The sequence below is a fragment of the Larus michahellis genome, unplaced genomic scaffold, assembly GCF_964199755.1.
Source record: "Larus michahellis unplaced genomic scaffold, bLarMic1.1 SCAFFOLD_34, whole genome shotgun sequence".
NCBI classification, from domain to species: Eukaryota; Metazoa; Chordata; class Aves; order Charadriiformes; family Laridae; genus Larus; species Larus michahellis.
This window is the reverse complement of record NW_027436399.1, coordinates 967821-993493: the sequence shown is the minus strand read 5'-3', so window position 1 is coordinate 993493 and position 25673 is coordinate 967821. Positions and strand designations below refer to the sequence as shown.

The 25673-nt window shown below is 52.7% G+C and overlaps 2 protein-coding genes across 2 annotated transcripts; both read right to left on the bottom strand.

The window, feature by feature from the left end:
- Positions 1 to 4161: 4161 nt before the first annotated feature.
- LOC141737367 (olfactory receptor 14J1-like) lies at positions 4162 to 5707 on the bottom strand. Its single transcript, XM_074572053.1, has one exon. The coding sequence runs from the start codon at positions 5669 to 5671 to the stop codon at positions 4640 to 4642; it is 1032 nt and encodes a 343-aa protein (XP_074428154.1). The 5' UTR covers positions 5672 to 5707; the 3' UTR covers positions 4162 to 4639.
- Positions 5708 to 18270: 12563 nt separating this feature from the next.
- On the bottom strand, positions 18271 to 25381 carry LOC141737311 (olfactory receptor 14C36-like). The gene is made up of 2 exons (XM_074571990.1): positions 25378 to 25381; positions 18271 to 19715 (listed from the first exon to the last, which is right to left on the bottom strand). The coding sequence occupies exons 1-2, from the start codon at positions 25379 to 25381 to the stop codon at positions 18733 to 18735; spliced, it is 987 nt and encodes a 328-aa protein (XP_074428091.1). The 3' UTR covers positions 18271 to 18732.
- Positions 25382 to 25673: the final 292 nt, after the last annotated feature.

Below are 25673 nucleotides of genomic sequence, written 5' to 3'. Positions count from 1 at the left end.
TAGTCTTCCCCAGCAAGGTCTCTCAGCCCTTTGCCCCTCAAGGCAGGAGTCTGGAAGAAAATAACCAGCAGTGAATGTGGATCAATTCAGGTGTCACTTAAGCAAACATAGTCCTTACCAGCCTATGGGGCTGGAGGGGCAGGCTCCCAAGGACCTGAGCGAGCAGGACGGTGTCACCGTGAGGCCATTCTCCATCATCTTTGAAAGGTCACGGAGTCTGAGGGAACTCCCTGATTACTGTAAGAACCCAAACATTGCATGCACCTTGCAAAAAGGCCCAAAGGATGAGCAGGGTGACAGAAGGCTGTGCCCCCCTGTGACACCCCTTTCTGGGTGTCTGAAAGAGAAGGTGATTTACCCTGGATTTACCCAAGGTAGCTTCTTCCTGGCCATCCTTTTTACGTTTTCTGAAGAAAGGAGAGGATTTCTGGGCAAGGAAGAGCAATGATTGTCTTCTACCTGGAAGTCAGCAAGGCTTTCAGCATCATCCCCCACAATGTTCAATGTCAGCACACTATGGTCTGCATGGATGGATAAATAGATGGGTAAAAACCAGCTGGACAGGAGGGCTGTCGTGGTTTGGGGCAGATTGGCCAATGGTGAGATGACAGATGCTCTCCCCCACCTCTCACTCCAAGGAGACACAGAAAAGAGAGAAAAAGATTTATGAGTTTAGAAAAAAATGGTTACTGTAATAAAAAAGTAATAGTTCATTAAAGTAGTTACATCAATGAAATATTAATAATAAAATATAAAGGAAATAATGAAATACATACAACGTATACCAAACCGTTGGTATACAGCGAGCCCCTTCACAGCTTTGGCTGGCACAGGCGGGGGGCTGAGGGCTTCTTTTCCACTCTGCCCAGGTACAGGACTGCGTCTGTGAGACTTCAGTAGCAAAGCACCTGGAGGTGGACTAGATGATTTCCAGAGGTCCCTTACAACCCCTATCATTCCCCGATTCTGTGATTTTATCTACCCCACAGGATCCAGCCACAGGCTGACTGAAGGAGCACTACAAAACAACCACCTTGAGCAACTGCACTGGGTGCACCTTGGGTGGCTGCCAGGCCCCCACCCAGCTGCTCTCCCACCCTGCAGATCCAAAAAACATTTGTGGGTGGCTTTTTAGCACCTGGTTTAACCCCACGACCTGCCTGGAGGGCAATGAGTGTTGCCTCTGCCCCAAGAAGGCAGCTGGTTGCTATTCCTGCCCTCCTTGAGCTCACCAGTTGGGCCCCTGCACCTCCTGCGTCCTCTAGTTTTTCCCGCTCTTGCTCAGGGCACTGAGTTCCTCCTGCTCAGCTCAGGGCAGGGAGTTTTCCTCCTGCTCCACTTGGGGAGATTTTCTTCGTTATATCCTTCCTTTGGGGCATCCAGTGTGGCCTCAGCCTTGCTTGGGTGGCTTCTTTTCATCGTGTCCCCCTCAGGACAGATGGTTTTTCCCCTCTCTTGCCTGGGGAGGCTCCTTTTGCCCCTGCCCTACACCAGGTGCCTGGATTTACTCCTGCCCTGCTCAAGGTGGCTCTTTGTGCCTCTGCTGAAATCGGGGTGACTCGCTTTGCTCCTGCCCCACTTGGGGCATTTAGTTTTTTCCCTCTCCGGCTCAGGGCATCTCCTTCTGCCCCTGCCCCCGCCCCACTCGCAGAGGCCATTAATGTCCCAGCCACAGCAGGACCACTGGGGCTCCAGCGCCATTTCTCTGGGACTAACCCCTGGTCAAGTGCTGCCCTGAATTGTCACATCACAACCACGCTTTTGCTTCCCAGCCTCCTCTAGCACCGCTCCTCCAGCTGGCATCTGACATTGAAAAAAGAGCCTGAGCCCTGTGATCCCTCAGCTTTTATACTGAGCAAGATTCAGGTGGGATGGAGTACTCTGTTAGTCAGCTTTGGGTCACCTCTCCTGTGCGCTCCTCCCCAAAGGTGCCATCCCTCTGCGCTTCTCCCTTCCGACCCTCCGTGCCCTGCCATGTTTAACCCACCACAGTCATCCTTCCCAACTCTCCTGCTACCAACAGTGCTAACAGGGTGGGATTCCTCAAGGGCTCCCCCAGCTTGGCATCATCTACAAAGGAGGTGAAAGTGCATTGTCTGCCATCATACGGAGAGATAATAATGTTCCATAGTAGTTGTCAAGGGCTGGTCTTTGATGGATGCCACTAGTAAGTGGGTTCCAGAAGGACTTTGTACCACAGATGATGTCCCTCTGTCATTACTCAGACAGCTTTCCACCAACCACATCGTCCACTTCTTCAGCCCGGCTGTCAACAACCTGGCTATACGGAGACTACAGAAGACCATGTCAAAGGCCTTGCTAAAGTCCGGGTACACAACAACCCCTTCTATTCCCTCCCACATGTCTTCTGCCATCCCTTTCTTGTCCTTCAAACGCCTGCAGATGGCTGCAGGAGGACTTGTCATATCCCCTTCCCTGGTGAGGCTGGCCAGTCTGTCATTGTCCCAATCCTCCTTCCTGCTTTTTTGAAAACTGGTTTCATTTCTGCTTTTTCCAAGGCTCTCAGATGGCTCTGGCCTTTCCAAGGTGTTGGAGAGAGGTCTCACAATGGCACTGGCCAGCCTTCTCCATCTCCATGACACCAAAAGTCTTCTCACTATGACATGCTGCCAGAGGAGTGCCCAGGACACAATGCTCGCTGTCCAGATCCTTGGGGGCCGCTTCAGAAGAAAACCAGAAGTGATTTCTTCCTACAAGCCCACGACTCCAACGGGATCTCTCTGCAGCCGACAGCTTTCCTAAGCTGTTTCTGTCAGTTCCTCCCAACCCCCATCCTTCCTTCTCCTCAGGCTGTAGATGAGAGGATCGAGCAGGGGTGAGGTGCGTGTTGAAACAGGGCTTTGTTAAACTCTCTCAGGAGGGCTGTTCTGGGCATCCCACTGACAGTGGTGGGGGTGCCGCAGAAAGGAGTGGCTCCAGGGAGGGGAGAGGAGCCGGTGGAGAAGGCCTTCTGCCTGCCCATGCTGGGCAGGAGAGCTGCCCCCAAGTGCAGGCAGGGGAAGAATGGGTCTAAAAAGCAGGTTATGAAAACAAAGTCCATGATGAATGTAATGGTTTCACATCAGGAGAGTTTCAGCATTGGTGCAAACAGCCCAGCCCACCTATTTCTGAAGACATTTGCTTCTCTGTCAGGTGCTTAAAAATATTGTGAAGGACGTTCAGAGAGGTGAAACATGGAGGGTGTGTGCCTCTCACTGCATTCCTACTCCCTAGACGTGCTCTGTGCTCTGTGAGAGGTGAGAAATGCCGTCTTCTAGAGGGCAATGCCGCTCACGCCTGCAGAACCCTTTCGGACTGCACAGGGGAGATGCTCCACAGAGGTGCTTCTGTCACACCGTGTAATCAAAGGGACAGGCCATGAAGAGAGGGGAGGGTGAGGTAGCACACAGGCTGTTCCTGGAGACACACCCAGCACTGTCAGGGCGCTGGCAGGGCTGCTCAGAGACACGAGTCCTTCCCTGGCACGGGCAGAGGCCCTGCAGCAGACTCCATGGCCTCCTGTTGCCACTCCCAGAGGCCGGCAGCACCTCAGCCCCGCGCTGTGTCTCCCTGCTCGGCACCTCTCTGAGATGCCCCACGGCGTGAGGAATGGACACAGGGACCTGGGGTCAAGGAAGCCCATCCCAGTGCTGCATTCAGGGGGTTTCCCAGGGGACGTTACTCTCCAATGAAGGGACACTGCCTGTCCCACAGCACTTTCGGGCATTTCTAAGAACAGCTGCTGGTGTTTGTGCTCTCTCGGGTTCATGTCCCCACATGCACACGGTGTGCATGCCGAAATCTCCTCTGAACCATGCAAACAGGGACTTCTGACCTCGTTATTCGGTGTCTCTCCACAGGCAGACAAACATCCTCTCTGGGTTTGCGTAGGCGTCCAGTTCTGCAAATGGTGGTTTCAGGTGTCTGTTCTGTGACGATTGCCCTGGGACAGCTTCCCCGGGGTGTCCAGCAAACAAAGGCACAGACCAGACCCCGCTCTGCTGGTCCTTCAGTTCTGTCCCTGGAGGTGTGGCTGTGCAAGGACACTGTTGTGTGTGCCCTCACCCTGCACACGCACACTCTTTACCTCTTTACTGGGCATCCCTCACCAGGGCACGTTTGAAGGAACGCTCTTGACAGCAACTGTGGAAGAAGACCTGATCCTTCCTGCGCTGCCCTGAGCAGATCCCCTTTCATGGTGGAAACTCTGTTATGCAGACGAGCTTTTTCTCAGAGGTGCCCATTGCTTCTCCTTGCCTGTGATCACAGAGCTGCTACACAGCAGCACCATGACCAAGCTGCCAGAGCACTCAGGCCTTAGATCAACACAGGGGCTCAGAAGGCGAGTGTGGAAGTGAAAATAGAGCAGCCCCGCAAAGAACAAGTGCTGGTGCTCTGCAAGTACTGGGATTCTTTCCCCTCCTCCTCGGCGCTCAGGCTCTACCCCTGCAGCTCCAGAAAAGGCCTGAGAAGAAGGATTTTGGGCATGACTCTGTGAGTCTCAGAAATTTGGATAGATAGGTAGTAAAAAAAAAATCTCAAATAATGACATTTATTTGAGGACAAAAGTATATAATTTTTTAAAAAAAAAAAGTAAGAAAAAGCCAAAAACCCTCAACCAAACCTAACACACAGTTACCTAACCCCTAACCAAAGCTACAGAAGACGGGCTTGGCGTATAATGAATTACATTATGAGTGATTTGCAGGAGACAGTTTATTGCTGCAGAAAATAACCTGGTCATTAATTTCCAGAGGGCATCCTTGAGCTCCTGGTTCCTCATGCTGTAGATGAGGGGGTTCACGGCTGGAGGCACCACGGAGTACAGCACAGCCACCACCACATCCAGTGATGGGGAGGAGATGGAGGGGGGCTTCAGGTAGGCAAACATGGCAGTGCTGAGAAACAGGGAGACCACGGCCAGGTGAGGGAGGCACGTGGAAAAGGCTTTGTGCCGTCCCTGCTCAGAGGGGATCCTCAGCACGGCCCTGAAGATCTGCACATAGGACAGCACGATGAACACAAAACACAGAAAAGCTAAAAAACACGCTAATACAAGAAGCCCAACTTCCCTGAGGTAGGAGTCTGAGCAGGAGAGCTTGAGGATCTGGGGGATTTCACAGAAGAACTGGTCCAGGGCATTGCCTTGGCAGAGGGGCAGGGAAAATGTATTGGCCGTGTGCAGGAGAGCATTGAGAAACCCACTGCCCCAGGCAGCTGCTGCCATGTGGACACAAGCTCTGCTGCCCAGGAGGGTCCCGTAGTGCAGGGGTTTGCAGATGGCAACGTAGCGGTCATAGGACATGACAGTGAGAAGATAAAACTCTGCTGCAGCACAGAAAAAGAAAAAAAACACCTGTGTAACACATCCTTTGTAGGAAATGGCCCTGGTGTCCCACAGGGAATTGGCCATGGATTTGGGGACAGTGGTGGAGATGGAGCCCAGGTCAAGAACAGAGAGGTTGAGGAGGAAGAAGTACATGGGGGTGTGGAGGCGGTGGTCACAGGCGATGGCGGTGATGATGAGGCCGTTGGCCAGGAGGGCAGCCAGGTAGATGCCCAGGAAGAGCCCGAAGTGCAAGAGCTGCAGGTCCCGTGTGTCTGCGAATGCCAGGAGGAGGAACTGGGTGATGGAGCTGCTGTTGGACATTTGCTTCCTCTGGGTATTCATCACTGAAGAAGGAGGACAGGCCAGTGAGAAGTTAGGGGAGACTTCTCAGGGCAAAATCAACACCAGTTCTCATACCTCACACTCTGCACTGCTTTTCCATTTCTATCAGATCTTCATTCAGCTCTGTGGCTGGAGCTCTGGTTGGTTCTGTCCAGGTGTGCCAGGGGGAGCGGGACCTCTGCCCACCGGATGCCCAGGAGTCAGCCCTGCTCTGCAGCAGCAGATGCGTGGGAATGGGGTGGCCAGTCCTGGTGTCCCAATTTCTCAGATAAACCTCTCCTCATGAAAAAAGGGCTTGTCAGTCTCTGCACTCCCATTGCCATGAAACCACAGTTGCAAGAGTGTTGGAGAGAGGTTCTCATACAGCTCTCTCCCATCTCAGCAGGAGATTCTCTTGGATTTCAGAAACCCTCACCATTTCTGCTGCGTTCAGGGACAGCAAAGGGAGTCCTGCCAGGCGAGGGGATTGTCTGAGGGTTAGTGCAGAGCGAGGGGAGCTGGTCTGTCCCTCTGTCTTGTTCCCAGCTGCCCTCTGCTTGTGCCTTTCTGAGACAGAGGGGAATCACACTCACATGTAGACCTGAAAAGACACCAGGCGCTGCTGAGAGCAGAGAAACCCCCTGCCGAGAGCTCAGCGTCTCACCCTCTCTCAAGGTCTCAGCACCCCACTTCTCGCCAAGGACACACATGGCTCGTTTCACAAACCCAGCAGCCTTTCCTTGGTCGTAGCGTCTCTGCGCTTCTCCACTGGGCATTCAGGTAACAGCAGGATGCTCCAGGACAGACTGGCATCCTGGAGGGCAGCGCAGTGCTTGGAAGGACACCCCAAGGAGACACCCAAGTGTCCTAGTGATGGTATCTCAGAAGGGGAGAGTCAGCTCATTCCCCAGCCACATAGACTACTTTGCCCACAGCCCCACGGGTTAGAGGAGAGCTTGGACACTTCATTCCCATGGAGACACTTGCTCAGGGGAAGGGGTCTGCATTGGAGGGGATCCTACAGAGTTTTCTGAATCCTTCCTCCCACAGCATTTCTGGTTTCTCTTTCCTCGCATTCCCTGATCATAGCTCTGCTGCCGGGAGATTTTCCTCCTGGGAGGTGTTTCCCTGTCCCATGTCTTTTCCCCGTCAGCTCTCACAGACCCCATCCCAACCCCTGTGCGCTCCCCTTGGCCCCACAGAAACCTGCCTGTTTGCCGGGCACTGGCCGGGTTCATGTTCCTGTTTGCAGGTGGAAAAGGGCAGGTCAGAACAACCCCGATGGGTCCAGCAGAGCTGATGCTGGTGCTGCCCGTGGGCAGAGGAGTGGCTGAAGGCACTCCAGGAGGTTCCTGGCAGACCTGCTGATCACTCAAAGCTACAGCTCAGGAGTCTCACTGACTTCTTCCCACTTGAGAGCTCCCTATACATGTATCCCTTGTTCTACCTCCCCACCCTCTCACTAGGAAAATAAAAACACAAACGCAGGAAAGCTCCTTATCTGTAACGTAATTCCTGCCTTGAGCTTCCCCTTGAAAAGTCCCCTGGGAAATGTCCTGGGGGTGAACTGCAGCTGAGAGCAGCCCTGCCCCACGCAGCACCCCCTTGACAGCAGGACACTCTCCTGCCAGGAGTTGCCTCTTCCCCCCACAGCTTCTCCCCACACTGCTGGTGGGAGCTCCTCAGGTAAACGGAGAGCTGATCCTGACAGGAGATAAGTCCCTGCCACGGCACAAAGCACCCTTGGGTGAAGGGACCCTGCTCTGAAGGACAGCCCTGGGCACCCCTGGCTGCACACCCACCTTCACACTGCAGCCATCCCCGGGTGAAGGCAGCTGATGTGCCCTGTCCCTTTGACAGAGCCACAGGGAAGCCCTGCTCCAAAGCAAGTCCTTTTCCTCTACGCTGGAGAAACTGTGAGAGACCTCCTGACAGATCCCAGAGGCTGTGGGATGTGCCAGCTTTGGGAGATCATTCCAGGAACCGCAGCTGCATTGCCCTGCAGCCAGAGACTTACCCTGTTCAGGGCTGTGAAGATCTTTCTCCAAGTGAGCTCTCCTCTCTCCTCCCACCCCAGACTGCCTTTACACTCTCTGCCTCCCTCCTCTGCCCTCGCTGCCTGCAGGCAGTGCCCTCAGCCCTGCTGCGCTTGGCAGAGGAGCTGCTCCTGGGCAGAGCTGTCTCTCTGCAGCGCTGCCCGCTTGCCATCAGCTCCCTCCATGCCAGGAGCCCAGCCCAGCTCAGCAGCAGAGGACCAGCCCAAGGCAGCCCTTTCTCTGCCCCCTCGGGGCTCCCTCCAGGTGTCCCTGGGGCTCCAGGGGAACCTGCTGATGTAATCGCTGACATTCCCTCCCTCAGCTGGAGAGAGACTTATGTCCTGTGGCATTGCTTTTATTAGAAAAGAGTTGGTAGGAGAATCACCTCTTCTTGTCCCAATAGTAGACACCAGAAGGGTGAAAGGGAAGGGTCTCCTTTTTCCAAGCTCGGGGGATGATTCCATTGAGTGAATTAGGACATTTCACCCTGAGTCTGTAGTCCCAGGGCTAGAAAGACATTCACTTGTCTTATGTCGGTCCCACATCTCTGCTCTGAAGCAAAGTCTCTGCCCACACGGGGTCTTGGACACTTGGTACCAGGTTTCCTTAAGGCAAGTAGGAGCTTGCCTGGTGCCACAGCTGGGGTGCTTCAGCCCAAATGTGCAGCAATGCCCTCAGCCAGGGGCACAGACAGGATGAGCTGGAGCCATTGCTGATGGAGGCAGACCTCTGTCAGGGATGGGATGCACTGCCCAGACATGGTGGCACAGCTCAGTACAGCTGGCGTCCAAGGACAGCATCCTCCAGGCATAGCAAGGATGGAAACTCAGGCTAAACTTGAGAGGCAATTCAAGGGCACCATGGTGCATGCTTAAAACATCAGGAACAGTTAAAGAGGAAACAAAGATAGTGTGTGGCCACTGCTGAGTTTCATGAGAGCAGGTGTAGACAGATCTGAGATTGTCTATGTCCTCTTTGCCTCGATCTTTCCCTGCAAGGTCTCCCAGGCCTCTGTGACTTGAGGCAGGACCCTGGAGGAGAACAACCAGCGGTGGATGGGCATCAAGTCACGAGTCACTTGAGCAAGCGCCATCCTCACCAGTCTCTAGGACAGGATGGGTGGCATCCCAGGGAGCTGAGAGAGCAGGCCGATGTCACGGAGAGGCCACTTCCATCATCTTGGAAACTGGGGGCACTCCCTGATGACTGGCGGCAGCCAAATATTGCATGCACCTTTCAGAAATGCCCCATGGGTGAGCAGGGGAGTGAAAGGCTGTGCTCCAGAGCAGGTCCCCTCAGGTCACAATTCTTTCATGGCTGAAAGAGAAGGTGACAGGATTTACCCAGGGGAGACTGTGCCTGGCCATCCTACTTGCTTTATGTGAAGAAAGGACATGACTGTTAGGTGCAAGGAGAGACGTAGTTATCTTTGACCTGGAAGCCAGCAAAGTTTTCAGCATTGTCCCACAGAACGCTCTTATGCCCAAGCTAGGATGGCTAATGCCTGCATGGATGGCTAATGGATAGCTAAAACCATCTGTACAGGCGGGCTCGGAGGGACATGGTCAATGCGTGTTACACTGCCTGGAGGCCTGTAGATTGTAAGGTTCTGCAGGGGTCTATCCTGCAACCTGCCCTGTTTAATGTGTTTATAACGACCCAGAGGAGACGAGAGAGTGCTTTTCCATAACAGTTGTAGATGACAGCATATGGAGGAGAACAAACGCTATGCTGGAGCTCAAGGCTTCCACCCAAAGGACAAAGACAGGCTGGAAGGCTGGGCCAAAAGGAAGCACACAGTATCCAATAATGACAACGCCAAAGTCCTCCCCTTGAGGTGCACTCATCCTGTGCAATGGCAGAGGGCATGGGGCTGCATGGCTGGATAGCAGCTCTGCAGGAAAGACTTTGGTGGTCCTTGGGTTTCATTGGGACAACATGAGCCATCGGCAAGGGAGGCCAAAAGCATTCGGGGCTGTAGGAGCAGGAGCACAGACAGTGGAAGTGATGATCCCCTTCTGCTCAGGACTTGTTACACCACATCCAGGTTATTTCTTTGGTTTATCACACACACACACACACCCCCCCCCCAATTACAGAGAGAAATTGGTACAGTGGAGAAAGTTCCCTGGAGGCCCACAAAGGTGGTCAGGGCTGGAGCACATGTTTTGTGAGAAGAAGCTGAGAGAGCTGGGCTTGTTCATTCTGAAGTCTGAGTCAGGCTCACGTCCATGGTACAAGACACAAAGACAAGAGGCAACGGGATGACAAAAGAGAGCGTCAGGGTAGATACAGGGAGAAACTTTTCCCGCATAAGGATAGTCAAGTGCTGGAAGCTGTTTCCCAGGGAGCGTGCACTGGATCTCTTCTAGAAAGTGACCAAGATGTGTTTGGAGAAAGCCCTCAGTAACTGGTCTGGCCCTGCAGGAGGCTGCTCGAGACACCTCCCGAGGTCCCATCCAGCCTAAATATGACTGTCCTTTCTTCCCCTTCATTTTTTCAAATTAGGGAAAGCTCTTAGGTTGTCTCTGACCACAGAAGGAATTCACATCAGGTGCCAGGGTGCTTCAGAGGTGCCCCAAAACAGCCCTGACCACATCCTTTTCATTCTTTGAAACCACATTTGCTTCTCTCTTTTTATCGAAATACCCTCCAAAATGATCGGCTTCCTTGTTCATCCATTCCCCTTTGGCCATGCTTTTCTTTTTTCTTACAACCTTGGGGTATATCTGAGATGGTTGGTGTGCTGATTTTCAAACTCGGGTGCCAACTCCACTAAGCAAATCATTCTCTTTCATGACCTGTAGCATCCTGCAATTCCCCATATGCTTATCTGGTTTGAGGCACTGTCCAAAAAACCTGAAATGTTGATGATTTGGCCTTTCAGTCCAGAGGGCCCTTGACGCACTTGGGGACTTGGCCAAACGAAACCTCCTGAAGTGAAGTTTCATAAGGCAAAGGGGGCAAGGTGTGCACTGGGGGCAGAACAAAGCCCGTGCACTGGGACAGGCTGTGACCCGACGGGCTGAGGAGTGTCCTGGGGAGAAGGGTGTGGGAGTTATGGTGGATGCCATATATGGATCCTATTGGGAAAGGAGGATGGAGAAACTGGAGAAAGTCCAGAGGAAGTCTGTGAGGATGGGGTTAGGGGCCTGAAGCACATGAGCTGTGTGGAGAGGCTGAGACAACTGGGCCTCTTCAGTCTGCTGAAGGGGAGGCACAGGGCAGTCTAAGAGCAGGTGACATCTTCCTCGAGAGAGGAAGGTGGAGGCAAACTCTTCTGCTGTGGCAGACGTTTGGCAGAGGCAACAGCGGCAAGCATCCTCCATGAAGATTATACTGAGCATTAGGAAACACGGACTAGGCGGACGTTGCCCTGCAGCAGGACACCCATCGACTCTCTGTTATCTCCATCTTTGGAGGTTTTCAGCTCCCCAGAATGTCACCCAACCTGACCCAGGGATTGACAACCCTACCTTTTGGTGAGAGGCTGGACCAGAGGATCCCCCATCAACCCCTTTCCCAAAAACCCTTCCATGGGCCTGTGCCTTGCAGTGTTCCTTGGGAGAAGAGAGTCAGCTACAGGTGAGGGTTTCTTCAGCTCCTGGGACAATTCAGGGTGGCATTGTCTTGTGCTCTGTAGGTGTCTCATCCTACCTTTGATTATTTACATTTCCTGGCCAGTCTCCTTACCCATGCGGTGCTTTAGGCTGTGAAGAAGCTCAAAACCAACTCTTTGACTCAGTTACTTTCATTTGACGTGCTGAAACGCAGGGCAGACGAAGGCAGTTCAGAGCTTCTAGGATCTCTGCTGCACAGTTAGGACTCAGCAGACTGGAAATGCAGGTCACGGTGTTGTGTCAGGGTACTCCAGGGGTCAGGAGCAGTGGATGATGGTCACACCACCACATGAACAATTTGCCTTCCTTTGTGCCTTTCCAGAAATCTGGGATCTGTACCTTGGCCTGGACCAACTTCCCTATTCCCACCCTCCACCTCTTACTGGAACCAGGGAGAAAATGCACAAAGCGGGCATGAATTCAGGGCAATTCTGTCTACGAGGTGTCATCTTTAAATGGTGACAAAGAGATAGCAGCGAGAGCAAAACCACTGTCCTGAGAACTTCGTGCCAGAGGCTAATTACTGAAAATTACAGCTACTTTGACAAGTAATAGTAAGTGTTGGGAAGGAAATAAAAGAGCTTTAGTGCATCATCATGAAGAATAAGAGTTGCCTTGCAGCAACGTCCTCTCTGTTGTTAGTGATAGTACCACGAATTCCAAAACATGCTTGAGAGTTTCTCTATTTTCCCTTGTCTCTGAAACTCAGCCTCTCAGACCTGGACAGGACTACTTCAAATCTCTGCAACCCAAATCTCTCCCGTTGTTTCTCATGCTTTTACCCCAAGACCTTTCTTCCCATCACTTCCGCACACTGTGGAGTCTCTTGTTTATCTGGTCCTCTCTCACACAGCCTTGCTGAAAAATTTTCTCTAAGTCGTGATCCCACTTGTATCACCTCATGTTATGTACAGCTCCAGCCCCCTTCTGCAGAGCTCTATGGACTGGGCAGGTTTCCTTTTTTTCCTGCTCATTCACCTTCACTCTCTGTTTTTGCTGTATTCATACCAGTTGTTGTCTGAAGCAACACATTTATCTCCTCACAACTTCACCTCTTTCCAGTTGCAGGCTGAGACATTTCCCTCAGCCATCATGAGATGTCAGGCATGACTCATCTATGTCTTTAAAAAGTGGAGAAACTGAAAAATGAGATTTAGCTGCTCAAAGGGAAACTGCTAAACTCATGGAAGGGGAATAAAAAACAAACCCCAAAAAACCCAGGGAAGCAGAAAAGAAGCCAATTCAATCTGGGTTTACCTCAACGGCGCAGCAACAGAAAAGGCTTCTCCGCACCTCCACCTCTCTGCGTTCAAACCTGGGCCTGTGCCCCACGTTACCCCCATGTTAGACAAAGTTTGCCCCGAGAGGCTGAGCTCACACTGTTTCTGTTGTCTGCATGATGGTTCACATCCAGAAGGGACCTGGAGACAAAGCTTGTATTTGAGCTGCGTGCATGAGAAGGAAAAAAGGACGGGGTCACGTCACTACACTGCAAATCTCTGTATTTGTGCAGATTCATTTCACCCCAATGCCTAAAACCTGGTTGAGTGATTCTTACCCCAGCTGCCTTGGGTGGCTGTGTGGCCAATAGCACAAATAACCCCTTCCAGCGGGAAGTATCTCCTGCCCTTGTGTGAGGTTAATGCACTCCCTGATTTCTCTGAAGCCCTACATATAACCCAACAGCCTCCAGTCTCTCCTTTTGGGTTACCCAACAAATTCAGGATTAAGACAATAATATCATCTCCCACCAGGACCGAAAGACCAAAGTCAGAAAGGCTGTGAGGAATCAGTGCTATGGCTTGGAGTAGCCATGGCCAGGGCCAGGCGCTGCAGGGTGATTTCCTCCTCTCAAAGCTGTAGAATGGCAAATATGGAGAGAGGTCAGTAGAGCTACTCCAAGCGGTCACTGCATGAGAAATATGCCGTCCACAGCCTGGATATCTGGGTAACTCGGCTCTTGTCAGAGTCGATGGAGAAATAATGAGTATAGTCTATGAGAACTGAAAAATGGTTCATGTGACCCAAGGGTCTGACTTGGGTGACAGACAGTAGTGCCTCCAGATGATGAGGAAGCAGAAGGCAGCTGCTCAGTCCCTGAGGGTGATATCAGTGTGCTAGTTTGGCCATCCCAGTTGTGCTCCCACGATGTTCAAATTTGTGTTGTTGTTTTTTTTCTGTTTTGTTTTTTTCGGATTTTTTTTTTCTGATGCTGTTACCATGAGATCCATTTTTAAAAAGGGTAGAAAGGAGGACCCTGCGAACTACCGCCCTGTCAGCCTCACCTCTGTGCCTGGCAAGGTCATGGAACAGATCCTCCTAGAGGCTATGCTAAGGCACATGGAGGACAGCAAGGTGATTCGAGACAGCCAGCATGGCGTCACCAAGGGCAAGTCCTGCCTGACCAATCTAGTGGCCTTCTACAATGGAGTGACCACATCAGTCGACAGCGGAAGAGCTACAGATGTTGTATATCGGGGCTTCGTAGGGCCTTTGAAACGGTCCCCCACAACATCCTTCTCTCTAAATTGGAGAGATATGGATTGAATGGATGGACTGTTCAGTGGATGTGGAATTGGTTGGATGATGGCATCCAGAGGGTAGTGGTCAATGGCTCGACATTTGCAAGGGTATGTAGCAATAGGAAGAGGGGCAATGGTTTTAAACTAGAGCAGGGCAGGTTTAGATTAGACATTAGGAACAAGTTCTTTCCACTGAGGGTGGTGAGACGCTGGCCCAGGTTGCCCAGAGAGGGGGTGGAGGCCCCATCCCTGGAGACATTCAAGGCCAGGCTGGATGAGGCCCTGAGCAACCTGATCTAGTTGAAGATGTCCCTGCTTACTGCAGGGGGCTTGGACTAGATAACCTTTCAAGATCCTTTCCAACCCAATACATTCTATCATTCTATGAGTCTGTGATTCTATGAGTCCATACCCACCCATCACCCTCCTTGTCGCCCAGTCCCTGAGCAGTTAAAAAGGGTGCTTCTTTCATCAAATTTCTCTCACAGATTTCCTACCAATATTTTGAGGGGAGAAATGTTCCTCAGAGGAACTTCTATATTTAGAATGGTGCATTTGGTATCTCTACTTCTGCCGCTCTCTTTCTTCTTCTTCCTCTCTCTATTCTGTCTTCAAAGAGCTCTCCAAGGAAAAGATCCATTGAACCCTAGAATGGTTCAGGTTGGAAGAGACCCCTGAACACCCTTGTACCGGGTCTGGCTGGGATGGAGTTAACTTTCCCCGTAGCAGCCATACCCTGCTGTGCTTCCTACTCGTGCCTAGAATGGTGCTGATCCCGCACCAGTGTTTTGGCTATCGCTGAGCAGCGCTCGCACTGCATGAAGGCTGTCCCTCCAACCTCCTCTAAAGGCAGTACACTCGGGGTGGGCAAGTGGTTGGGATGGGCCATAGATGGGACAGCTTTACTGAATTGACCAAAGGGATATTCCATGCAATGTGGCAACATTCTCAGCAATAAAAGCTGAGAGAAAGGAATTGGGAGGACATTCGCTATTAACACATTTGTCTTCCATAAAAACCACTACATGTACTGAATCCTTGCCTCCCAGGAGGTGACTTGACGTTGTCTGATGATGGGAAATAGAGAAAAAATCTTCCTTGGTTTGCCTTTTCTTCTGCATGTGGCCTTTGCTTTTAAGCTTTTTCTTTTTTTTTTTAATGTTTTTTATTAGATGATTTTTTCCCTCCTTCTACTTACTTTTATTTTGACCCATTAGTTTTTTCACCTTATTTTGTCCTGGTCTCTTGCTGAGAATCACACAGGCTGTTCCTGGCATCACACCCAGCACTGTCAGGGCGCTGGCAGGGCTGCTCAGAGACACGAGTCCTTCCCTGGCACGGGCAGAGGCCCTGCAGCAGACTCCATGGCCTCCTGTTGCCACTCCCAGAGGCCGGCAGCACCTCAGCCCCGCGCTGTGTCTCCCTGCTCGGCACCTCTCTGAGATGCCCCACGGCGTGAGGAATGGACACAGGGACCTGGGCTCAAGGAAGCCCATCCCAGTGCTGCATTCAGGGGGTTTCCCAGGGGACGTTACTCTCCAAGTGAAGTGACCTCCAGACACTGTCTGCCCCATAGGCCTTCATTGAAGCCCCGGGAATAGCTGATGGTGTTTGGGCTTACTCGGGTTCATCTCACCCCACGCACATGATGTGCATGCTTGCATCTGGTTCCTACAATACAAACATGGACTTCTTCAGAAGACCAACTGACCTCCCCAAGCTGGGGCGAGAGGCCAGTGGTGGTTGTTACTGGATAAGTTGTAAGCATGACCCTAGGGCATCTTACCCCTAGTGTCCATCACAGCCAGGGACAGAGAAGAACCTGCTCTGCTGGTCCTTCCTGTCTTTCCCAGGAGCCCTGGCTGGGCGAGGGACCTGCTGCTTGTCCCCCCCTGCACACTCACACAGTTCAGCTGCACACAGGTGTTTTCGATTGCGGGGCGCTTTCCTGGGCATTTCCTTGAGAGCAACTTTGGAAGAAGGCCTGAGCCTTCGCGCACCGCCCTGCGGCAATGCCACGGTGTGACGGAGGAGCTGTTGGGGAGGCCAGCTCTGCCGGAGAAGCGCCCAGTGCCTGTCCCTGCCTGTGGGGACAGGACAGCACACAGCAGGAGTATGAGCTGCCAGAGCACTCGGTCCTTACAGCAACACCTGCGCTCAGCAGGAGAGTGTGGAAACAGAAAGAGAATAAGTCTGAAAAGAGCAAGGCTGGTGCTCCCTGACAGTGCTGCTGTGCTGAGACCCTTTCCCCTCCACCTCTGCTCACAGGCACAGCCCTGCAGCTCCAGAGCAGGTCCCAAAGGAAGGATCTTGGGCAAACAAGTCGCTAGAAGATCCTTTCTTTTGTTTAAAGACACAGAGAGCACTGGTCCTCTTTTACAATGTCTGTGGGATTCACAAGTTAAGGTAGATGCACAATTACAAATAGCAAAAATGATGACACTTCTTTGTGGACAGCATTATACAAAGAAAACCAATGCCAAAATCACAAACTCAAACCGAAACTAACACAAGCTACAGAAGATGGGCTTGCCCTGTAACAAGCTACATTCTGAGTGGTTTCCAAAAGAAGACCGAAGAAGTTTATTGCTTCTGAAAATCATCTGGTCATCAGTTTCCACAGGGCATCCTTGAGCTCCTGGTTCCTCATGCTGTAGATGAGGGGGTTCACTACTGGAGGCACCACTGAGTACAGGACTGCCACCACCAGGTCTAGAACATGGGAAGAGATGGAGGGGGGCTTCAGGTAGGCAAACACGGCAGTGCTGACAAGCAGGGAGACCACGGCCAGGTGAGGGAGGCACGTGGAAAAGGCTTTGTGCCGTCCCTGCTCAGAGGGGATCCTCAGCACGGCCCTTAAGAAGTGTTCCAGGACATCTGGACCAGATCCGGTCCAGACATCTGTCCAGGACAACTGGGACAAGAAGGAAATGATTGCTGTAGATGACAGAAATCCCCCTAGCCAAGGTGCAGCCGCCTTCTGGAGACAACCCTTCCAGTTCCTGAGCCTTGCAGAGAGCAGGGGGTGGCATACAGCCCAGTCGTCATCGTAGGATGGGGCCACCAGCAGGAAACACTCTGTACATGCCAAAGGTGCAGGAAAGAGCACTACCATTGCTGTGAGCAGAGATTGTGCTGTCCCCAGCCAGGGGACAGTCAGAGTGGTGGAGCTGGAGCAGGTTTACAAGATTTCCAGAGGCAGCCCCATGATGAGGAGGGTGTTCCCAACCACAGTCATGGGGCAGGTCATGAGAGAGAGGAGGACGAGAATTTTTCTGAAGGTTGAGGACATCTCGTACTAAAGGCATTTGCTTCTCTGTCAGGTGCTTAAAAATATTGTGAAGGACGTTCAGAGAGGTGAAACATGGAGGGTGTGTGCCTCTCACTGCATTCCTACTCCCTAGACGTGCTCTGTGCTCTGTGAGAGGTGAGAAATGCCATCTTCTAGAGGGCAATGCCGCTCACGCCTGCAGAACCCTTTCGGACTGCACAGGGGAGATGCTCCACAGAGGTGCTTCTGTCACACCGTGTCATCAAAGGGACAGGCCATGAAGAGAGGGGAGGGTGAGGTAGCACACAGGCTGTTCCTGGAGACACACACGGCACTGTCAGGGCGCTGGCAGGGCTGCTCAGAGACACGAGTCCTTCCCTGGCACGGGCAGAGGCCCTGCAGCAGACTCCATGGCCTCCTGTTGCCACTCCCAGAGGCCGGCAGCACCTCAGCCCCGCGCTGTGTCTCCCTGCTCGGCACCTCTCTGAGATGCCCCACGGCGTGAGGAATGGACACAGGGACCTGGGCTCAAGGAAGCCCATCCCAGTGCTGCATTCAGGGGGTTTCCCAGGGGACGTTACTCTCCAAGTGAAGTGACCTCCAGACACTGTCTGTCCCACAGCCCTTAATGGAACCCCCAGGAACAGCGGATGGTGTTTGTTCTCACTCAGGTTAATCTCACCACACACACATTATGCTCAGGCCTGTGGTTGTTACTGCCCAGGTGTGTGACCATTGCCCTGTGGCAGCTTCCCTGGGGTGTCCTGCACACACAGGACCTGACAAGAACCTGCTCTGCTGGTCCTTCATGTCTTTCCCAGGAGCCCTGGCTGGGCGAGGGACCTGCTGCTTGTCCCCCCCTGCACACTTTACACAATTAAGTTCTACGCTGGTGGTGCCATTTGTGGGGAACTTTGCTGGGCATGTTCTTGACAGCAACATTGGGAGACGACCTTCCAAAGGTGTTTTTGCCTGAAGACCTTCAGGCACTGCCTGAGGACATTCCCTGCTGCGATGGAGGTGCTGTTAGGGAGGCCAGCTCTGTCAGAGAACTGACCCGTCCCTGCCCCTGCCTGTGGTCACAGCGCTGCCACACCACAGCAGTAGGAGAGAGCTGCCAGAGCAATCAGGCCTTCCAACAGCACAAGGGATCAGAATGGAGAATGTGGAAATGGGAAGAGAGCAGCTGTGAGAAGGCCAAGGCTGGTTCTCCCTCCTCTTCTTCCCCCTCCTCTGTCCTGTTCTTTCCCCTCCACCTCTGCACACAGGCATGCCCTGCAGCTCCAGAGAGGCCTTCAAACGGAGGATCTGGAGCAAACAAGTCGCTGGAAGGTTCCTTCTTTCTTTTTTTAAAAACACAGAGAGCGTGGGGCCTCATTTACAGAGACTGTGGGACTCACAAATTGGGAAAGATGCATAATTAGAAACAGCACAAATGACAATATTTCTTTGTAGAAAACTTTATACAAAGAAAACAAAGAAAAAAAAAACATAACAAAACAACCAAACCACAAACCACAAACCAATACCCAATGGTACAATTACTTTGCCTACGAAGCCAACATGGGCTTGGCCGGCAATGAGTTACATGATGAGAGATTTGCAGAAGATGACAGTTTATTGCTTCTGAAAATCATCTGGTCATCAGTTTCCGCAATGCATCCTTGAGCTCCTGGTTCCTCATGCTGTAGATGAGGGGGTTCACGGCTGGAGGAACCACCGAGTACAGAACTGCCACCACCAGATCTAGAACTGCAGAGGAGATGGAGGGGGGCGCTAGATGAGAAAACATGCCAGTGCTGAGAAAGAGGGAGACCACGGCCAAATGAGGGAGGCACGTGGAAAAGGCTTTGTGCCGTCCCTGCTCAGAGGGGATCCTCAGCACGGCCCTGAAGGTCTGCACATAGGACAGCACGATGAAAACGAAGCAAACAAAAGCAACCAAGGCACTAACCCCAATAAGCCCAACTTCCCTGAGGGAGTCTGAGTCTGAGCAGGAGAGCTTGAGGATCTGGGGGATTTCACAGAAGAACTGGTCCAGGGCATTGCCCTGGCAGAGGGGCAGGGAAAATGTATTGGCCGTGTGCAGGAGAGCATTGAGAAACCCACTGCCCCAGGCAGCTGCTGCCATGTGGACACAAGCTCTGCTGCCCAGGAGGGTCCCGTAGTGCAGGGGTTTGCAGATGGCAACGTAGCGGTCATAGGCCATGACAGTGAGAAGAAAAAACTCCGCTGAAATGAAAAAGACAAACAGAAAGACCTGGGCAGTACATCCTGTGTAGGAGATGGCCCTGGTGTCCCACAGGGAATTGTCCATGGATTTGGGGAGAGTGGTGGAGATGGAGCCCAGGTCAAGAACAGAGAGGTTGAGGAGGAAGAAGTACATGGGGGTGTGGAGGCGGTGGTCACAGGCGATGGCGGTGATGATGAGGCCGTTGGCCAGGAGGGCAGCCAGGTAGATGCCCAGGAAGAGCCCGAAGTGCAAGAGCTGCAGCTCCCGTGTGTCTGCGAATGCCAGGAGGAGGAACTGGGTGATGGAGCTGCTGTTGGACATTTGCTTCCTCTGGGTATTCATCACTGAAGAAGGAGGACAGGCCAGTGAGAAGTTAGGGGAGACTTCTCAGGGCAAAATCAACACCAGTTCTCATACCTCACACTCTGCACTGCTTTTCCATTTCTATCAGATCTTCATTCAGCTCTGTGGCTGGAGCTCTGGTTGGTTCTGTCCAGGTGTGCCAGGGGGAGCGGGACCTCTGCCCACCGGATGCCCAGGAGTCAGCCCTGCTCTGCAGCAGCAGATGCGTGGGAATGGGGTGGCCAGTCCTGGTGTCCCAATTTCTCAGATAAACCTCTCCTCATGAAAAAAGGGCTTGTCAGTCTCTGCACTCCCATTGCCATGAAACCACAGTTGCAAGAGTGTTGGAGAGAGGTTCTCATACAGCTCTCTCCCATCTCAGCAGGAGATTCTCTTGGATTTCAGAAACCCTCACCATTTCTGCTGCGTTCAGGGACAGCAAAGGGAGTCCTGCCAGGCGAGGGGATTGTCTGAGGGTTAGTGCAGAGCGAGGGGAGCTGGTCTGTCCCTCTGTCTTGTTCCCAGCTGCCCTCTGCTTGTGCCTTTCTGAGACAGAGGGGAATCACACTCACATGTAGACCTGAAAAGACACCAGGCGCTGCTGAGAGCAGAGAAACCCCCTGCCGAGAGCTCAGCGTCTCACCCTCTCTCAAGGTCTCAGCACCCCACTTCTCGCCAAGGACACACATGGCTCGTTTCACAAACCCAGCAGCCTTTCCTTGGTCGTAGCGTCTCTGCGCTTCTCCACTGGGCATTCAGGTAACAGCAGGATGCTCCAGGACAGACTGGCATCCTGGAGGGCAGCGCAGTGCTTGGAAGGACACCCCAAGGAGACACCCAAGTGTCCTAGTGATGGTATCTCAGAAGGGGAGAGTCAGCTCATTCCCCAGCCACATAGACTACTTTGCCCACAGCCCCACGGGTTAGAGGAGAGCTTGGACACTTCATTCCCATGGAGACACTTGCTCAGGGGAAGGGGTCTGCATTGGAGGGGATCCTACAGAGTTTTCTGAATCCTTCCTCCCACAGCATTTCTGGTTTCTCTTTCCTCGCATTCCCTGATCATAGCTCTGCTGCCGGGAGATTTTCCTCCTGGGAGGTGTTTCCCTGTCCCATGTCTTTTCCCCGTCAGCTCTCACAGACCCCATCCCAACCCCTGTGCGCTCCCCTTGGCCCCACAGAAACCTGCCTGTTTGCCGGGCACTGGCCGGGTTCATGTTCCTGTTTGCAGGTGGAAAAGGGCAGGTCAGAACAACCCCGATGGGTCCAGCAGAGCTGATGCTGGTGCTGCCTGTGGGCAGAGGAGTGGCTGAAGGCACTCCAGGAGGTTCCTGGCAGACCTGCTGATCACTCAAAGCTACAGCTCAGGAGTCTCACTGACTTCTTCCCACTTGAGAGCTCCCTATACATGTATCCCTTGTTCTACCTCCCCACCCTCTCACTAGGAAAATAAAAACACAAACGCAGGAAAGCTCCTTATCTGTAACGTAATTCCTGCCTTGAGCTTTCCCTCAAACAATCCCTTGGGAAATGTCCTGGGGGTGAACTGCAGCTGAGAGCAGCCCTGCCCCACGCAGCACCCCCTTGACAGCAGGACACTCTCCTGCCAGGAGTTGCCTCTTCCCCCCACAGCTTCTCCCCACACTGCTGGTGGGAGCTCCTCAGGTAAACGGAGAGCTGATCCTGACAGGAGATAAGTCCCTGCCACGGCACAAAGCACCCTTGGGTGAAGGGACCCTGCTCTGAAGGACAGCCCTGGGCACCCCTGGCTGCACACCCACCTTCACACTGCAGCCATCCCCGGGTGAAGGCAGCTGATGTGCCCTGTCCCTTTGACAGAGCCACAGGGAAGCCCTGCTCCAAAGCAAGTCCTTTTCCTCTACGCTGGAGAAACTGTGAGAGACCTCCTGACAGATCCCAGAGGCTGTGGGATGTGCCAGCTTTGGGAGATCATTCCAGGAACCGCAGCTGCATTGCCCTGCAGCCAGAGACTTACCCTGTTCAGGGCTGTGAAGATCTTTCTCCAAGTGAGCTCTCCTCTCTCCTCCCACCCCAGACTGCCTTTACACTCTCTGCCTCCCTCCTCTGCCCTCGCTGCCTGCAGGCAGTGCCCTCAGCCCTGCTGCGCTTGGCAGAGGAGCTGCTCCTGGGCAGAGCTGTCTCTCTGCAGCGCTGCCCGCTTGCCATCAGCTCCCTCCATGCCAGGAGCCCAGCCCAGCTCAGCAGCAGAGGACCAGCCCAAGGCAGCCCTTTCTCTGCCCCCTCGGGGCTCCCTCCAGGTGTCCCTGGGGCTCCAGGGGAACCTGCTGATGTAATCGCTGACGTTCCCTCCCTCAGCTGGAGAGAGACTTATGTCCTGTGGCATTGCTTTTATTAGAAAAGAGTTGGTAGGAGAATCACCTCTTCTTGTCCCAATAGTAGACACCAGAAGGGTGAAAGGGAAGGATCTCATTTTTCCAAGCTCGGGGGATGATTCCATTGAGTGAATTAGGACATTTCACCCTGAGTCTGTAGTCCCAGGGCTAGAAAGACATTCACTTGTCTTATGTCGGTCCCACATCTCTGCTCTGAAGCAAAGTCTCTGCCCACACGGGGTCTTGGACACTTGGTACCAGGTTTCCTTAAGGCAAGTAGGAGCTTGCCTGGTGCCACAGCTGGGGTGCTTCAGCCCAAATGTGCAGCAATGCCCTCAGCCAGGGGCACAGACAGGATGAGCTGGAGCCATTGCTGATGGAGGCAGACCTCTGTCAGGGATGGGATACACTGCCCAGACATGGTGGCACAGCTCAGTACAGCTGGTGTCCAAGGACAGCATCCTCCAGGCATAGCAAGGATGGAAACTCAGGCTAAACTTGAGAGGCAATTCAAGGGCACCATGGTGCATGCTTAAAACATCAGGAACAGTTAAAGAGGAAACAAAGATAGTGTGTGGCCACTGCTGAGTTTCATGAGAGCAGGTGTAGGCAGATCTGAGATTGTCTATGTCCTCTTTGCCTCGATCTTTCCCTGCAAGGTCTCCCAGGCCTCTGTGACTTGAGGCAGGACCCTGGAGGAGAACAACCAGCGGTGGATGGGCATCAAGTCAGGAGTCACTTGAGCAAGCGCCATCCTCACCAGTCTCTAGGACAGGATGGGTGGCATCCCAGGGAGCTGAGAGAGCAGGCTGATGTCACGGAGAGGCCACTTCCATCATCTTGGAAACTGGGGGCACTCCCTGATGACTGGCGGCAGCCAAATATTGCATGCACCTTTCAGAAATGCCCCATGGATGAGCAGGGGAGTGAAAGGCTGTGCTCCAGAGCAGGTCCCCTCAGGTCACAATTCTTTCATGGCTGAAAGAGAAGGTGACAGGATTTACCCAGGGGAGACTGTGCCTGGCCATCCTACTTGCTTTATGTGAAGAAAGGACATGACTGTTAGGTGCAAGGAGAGACGTAGTTATCTTTGACCTGGAAGCCAGCAAAGTTTTCAGCATTGTCCCACAGAACGCTCTTATGCCCAAGCTAGGATGGCTAATGCCTGCATGGATGGCTAATGGATAGCTAAAACCATCTGTACAGGCGGGCTCGGAGGGACATGGTCAATGCGTGTTACACTGCCTGGAGGCCTGTAGATTGTAAGGTTCTGCAGGGGTCTATCCTGCAACCTGCCCTGTTTAATGTGTTTATAACGACCCAGAGGAGACGAGAGAGTGCTTTTCCATAACAGTTGTAGATGACAGCATATGGAGGAGAACAAACGCTATGCTGGAGCTCAAGGCTTCCACCCAAAGGACAAAGACAGGCTGGAAGGCTGGGCCAAAAGGAAGCACACAGTATCCAATAATGACAACGCCAAAGTCCTCCCCTTGAGGTGCACTCATCCTGTGCAATGGCAGAGGGCATGGGGCTGCATGGCTGGATAGCAGCTCTGCAGGAAAGACTTTGGTGGTCCTTGGGTTTCATTGGGACAACCATGAGCCATCGGCAAGGGAGGCCAAAAGCATTCGGGGCTGTAGGAGCAGGAGCACAGACAGTGGAAGTGATGATCCCCTTCTGCTCAGGACTTGTTACACCACATCCAGGTTATTTCTTTGGTTTATCACACACACACACACACACACCCCAATTACAGAGAGAAATTGGTACAGTGGAGAAAGTTCCCTGGAGGCCCACAAAGGTGGTCAGGGCTGGAGCACATGTTTTGTGAGAAGAAGCTGAGAGAGCTGGGCTTGTTCATTCTGAAGTCTGAGTCAGGCTCACGTCCATGGTACAAGACACAAAGACAAGAGGCAACGGGATGACAAAAGAGAGGGTCAGGGTAGATACAGGGAGAAACTTTTCCCGCATAAGGATAGTCAAGTGCTGGAAGCTGTTTCCCAGGGAGCGTGCACTGGATCTCTTCTAGAAAGTGACCAAGATGTGTTTGGAGAAAGCCCGCAGTAACTGGTCTGGCCCTGCAGGAGGCTGCTCGAGACACCTCCCGAGGACCCTTCTAGCCTAAATATGACTGTCCTTTCTTCCCCTTCATTTTTTCAAATTAGGGAAAGCTCTTAGGTTGTCTCTGACCCCAGAAGTAATTCACATCAGGTGCCAGGGTGCTTCAGAGGTGCCCCCAAACAGCCCTGACCACATCCTTTTCATTCTTTGAAACCACATTTGCTTCTCTGTTTTTATCGAAATACCCTCCAAAATGATCGGCTTCCTTGTTCATCCATTCCCCTTTGGCCATGCTTTTCTTTTTTCTTACAACCTTGGGGTATATCTGAGGTGGTTGGTGGGCTGATTTTCAAACTCGGGTGCCAACTCCACTAAGCAAATCATTCTCTTTCATGACCTGTAGCATCCTGCAATTCCCCATATGCTTATCTGGTTTGAGGCACTGTCCAAAAAACCTGAAATGTTGATGATTTGGCCTTTCAGTCCAGAGGGACCTTGACGCACTTGGGGACTTGGCCAAACAAAACCTCCTGAAGTTTCATAAGGCAAAGGGGGCAAGGTGTGCACTGGGGGCAGAACAAAGCCCGTGCACTGGGACAGGCTGTGACCCGACTGGCTGAGGAGTGTCCTGGGGAGAAGGGTGTGGGAGTTATGGTGGATGCCATATATGGATCCCATTGGGAAAGGAGGATGGAGAAACTGGAGAAAGTCCAGAGGAAGTCTGTGAGGATGGGGTTAGGGGCCTGAAGCACATGAGCTGTGTGGAGAGGCTGAGACAACTGGGCCTCTTCAGTCTGCTGAAGGGGAGGCACAGGGCAGTCTAAGAGCAGGTGACATCTTCCTTGAGAGAGGAAGGTGGAGGCAAACTCTTCTGCTGTGGCAGACGTTTGGCAGAGGCAACAGCGGCAAGCATCCTCCATGGAGATTTATACTGAGCATTAGGAAACACGGACTAGGCGGACGTTGCCCTGCAGCAGGACACCCATCGACTCTCTGTTATCTCCATCTTTGGAGGTTTTCAGCTCCCCAGAATGTCACCCAACCTGACCCGGGGATTGACAACCCTACCTTTTGGTGAGAGGCTGGACCAGAGGATCCCCCATCAACCCCTTTCCCAAAAACCCTTCCATGAGCCTGTGCCTTGCAGTGTGCCCCAGGAGAAGAGAGTCAGCTACAGGCGAGGTTTTCTTCAGCTCCTGGGACAATTCAGGGTGGCATTGTCTTGTGCTCTGTAGGTGTCTCATCCTACCTTTGATTATTTACATTTCCTGGCCAGTCTCCTTACCCATGCGGTGCTTTAGGCTGTGAAGAAGCTCAAAACCAACTCTTTGACTCGGTTACTTTCATTTGACGTGCTGAAACGCAGGGCAGACGAAGGCAGTTCAGAGCTTCTAGGATCTCTGCTGCACAGTTCGGACTCAGCAGACTGGAAATGCAGGTCACGGTGTTGTGTCAGGGTACTCCAGGGGTCAGGAGCAGCGGATGATGGTCACACCACCACATGAAAAATTTGCCTGCCTTTGTGCCTTTCCAGAAATCTGGGATCTGTACCTTGGCCTGGACCAACTTCCCTATTCCCAC

Excerpts from the sequence above, each read along its gene's own strand:
- LOC141737367 (XM_074572053.1), bottom strand. The coding sequence starts at position 5,671 with ATGAATACCCAGAGGAAGCAAATGTCCAACAGCAGCTCCATCACCCAG.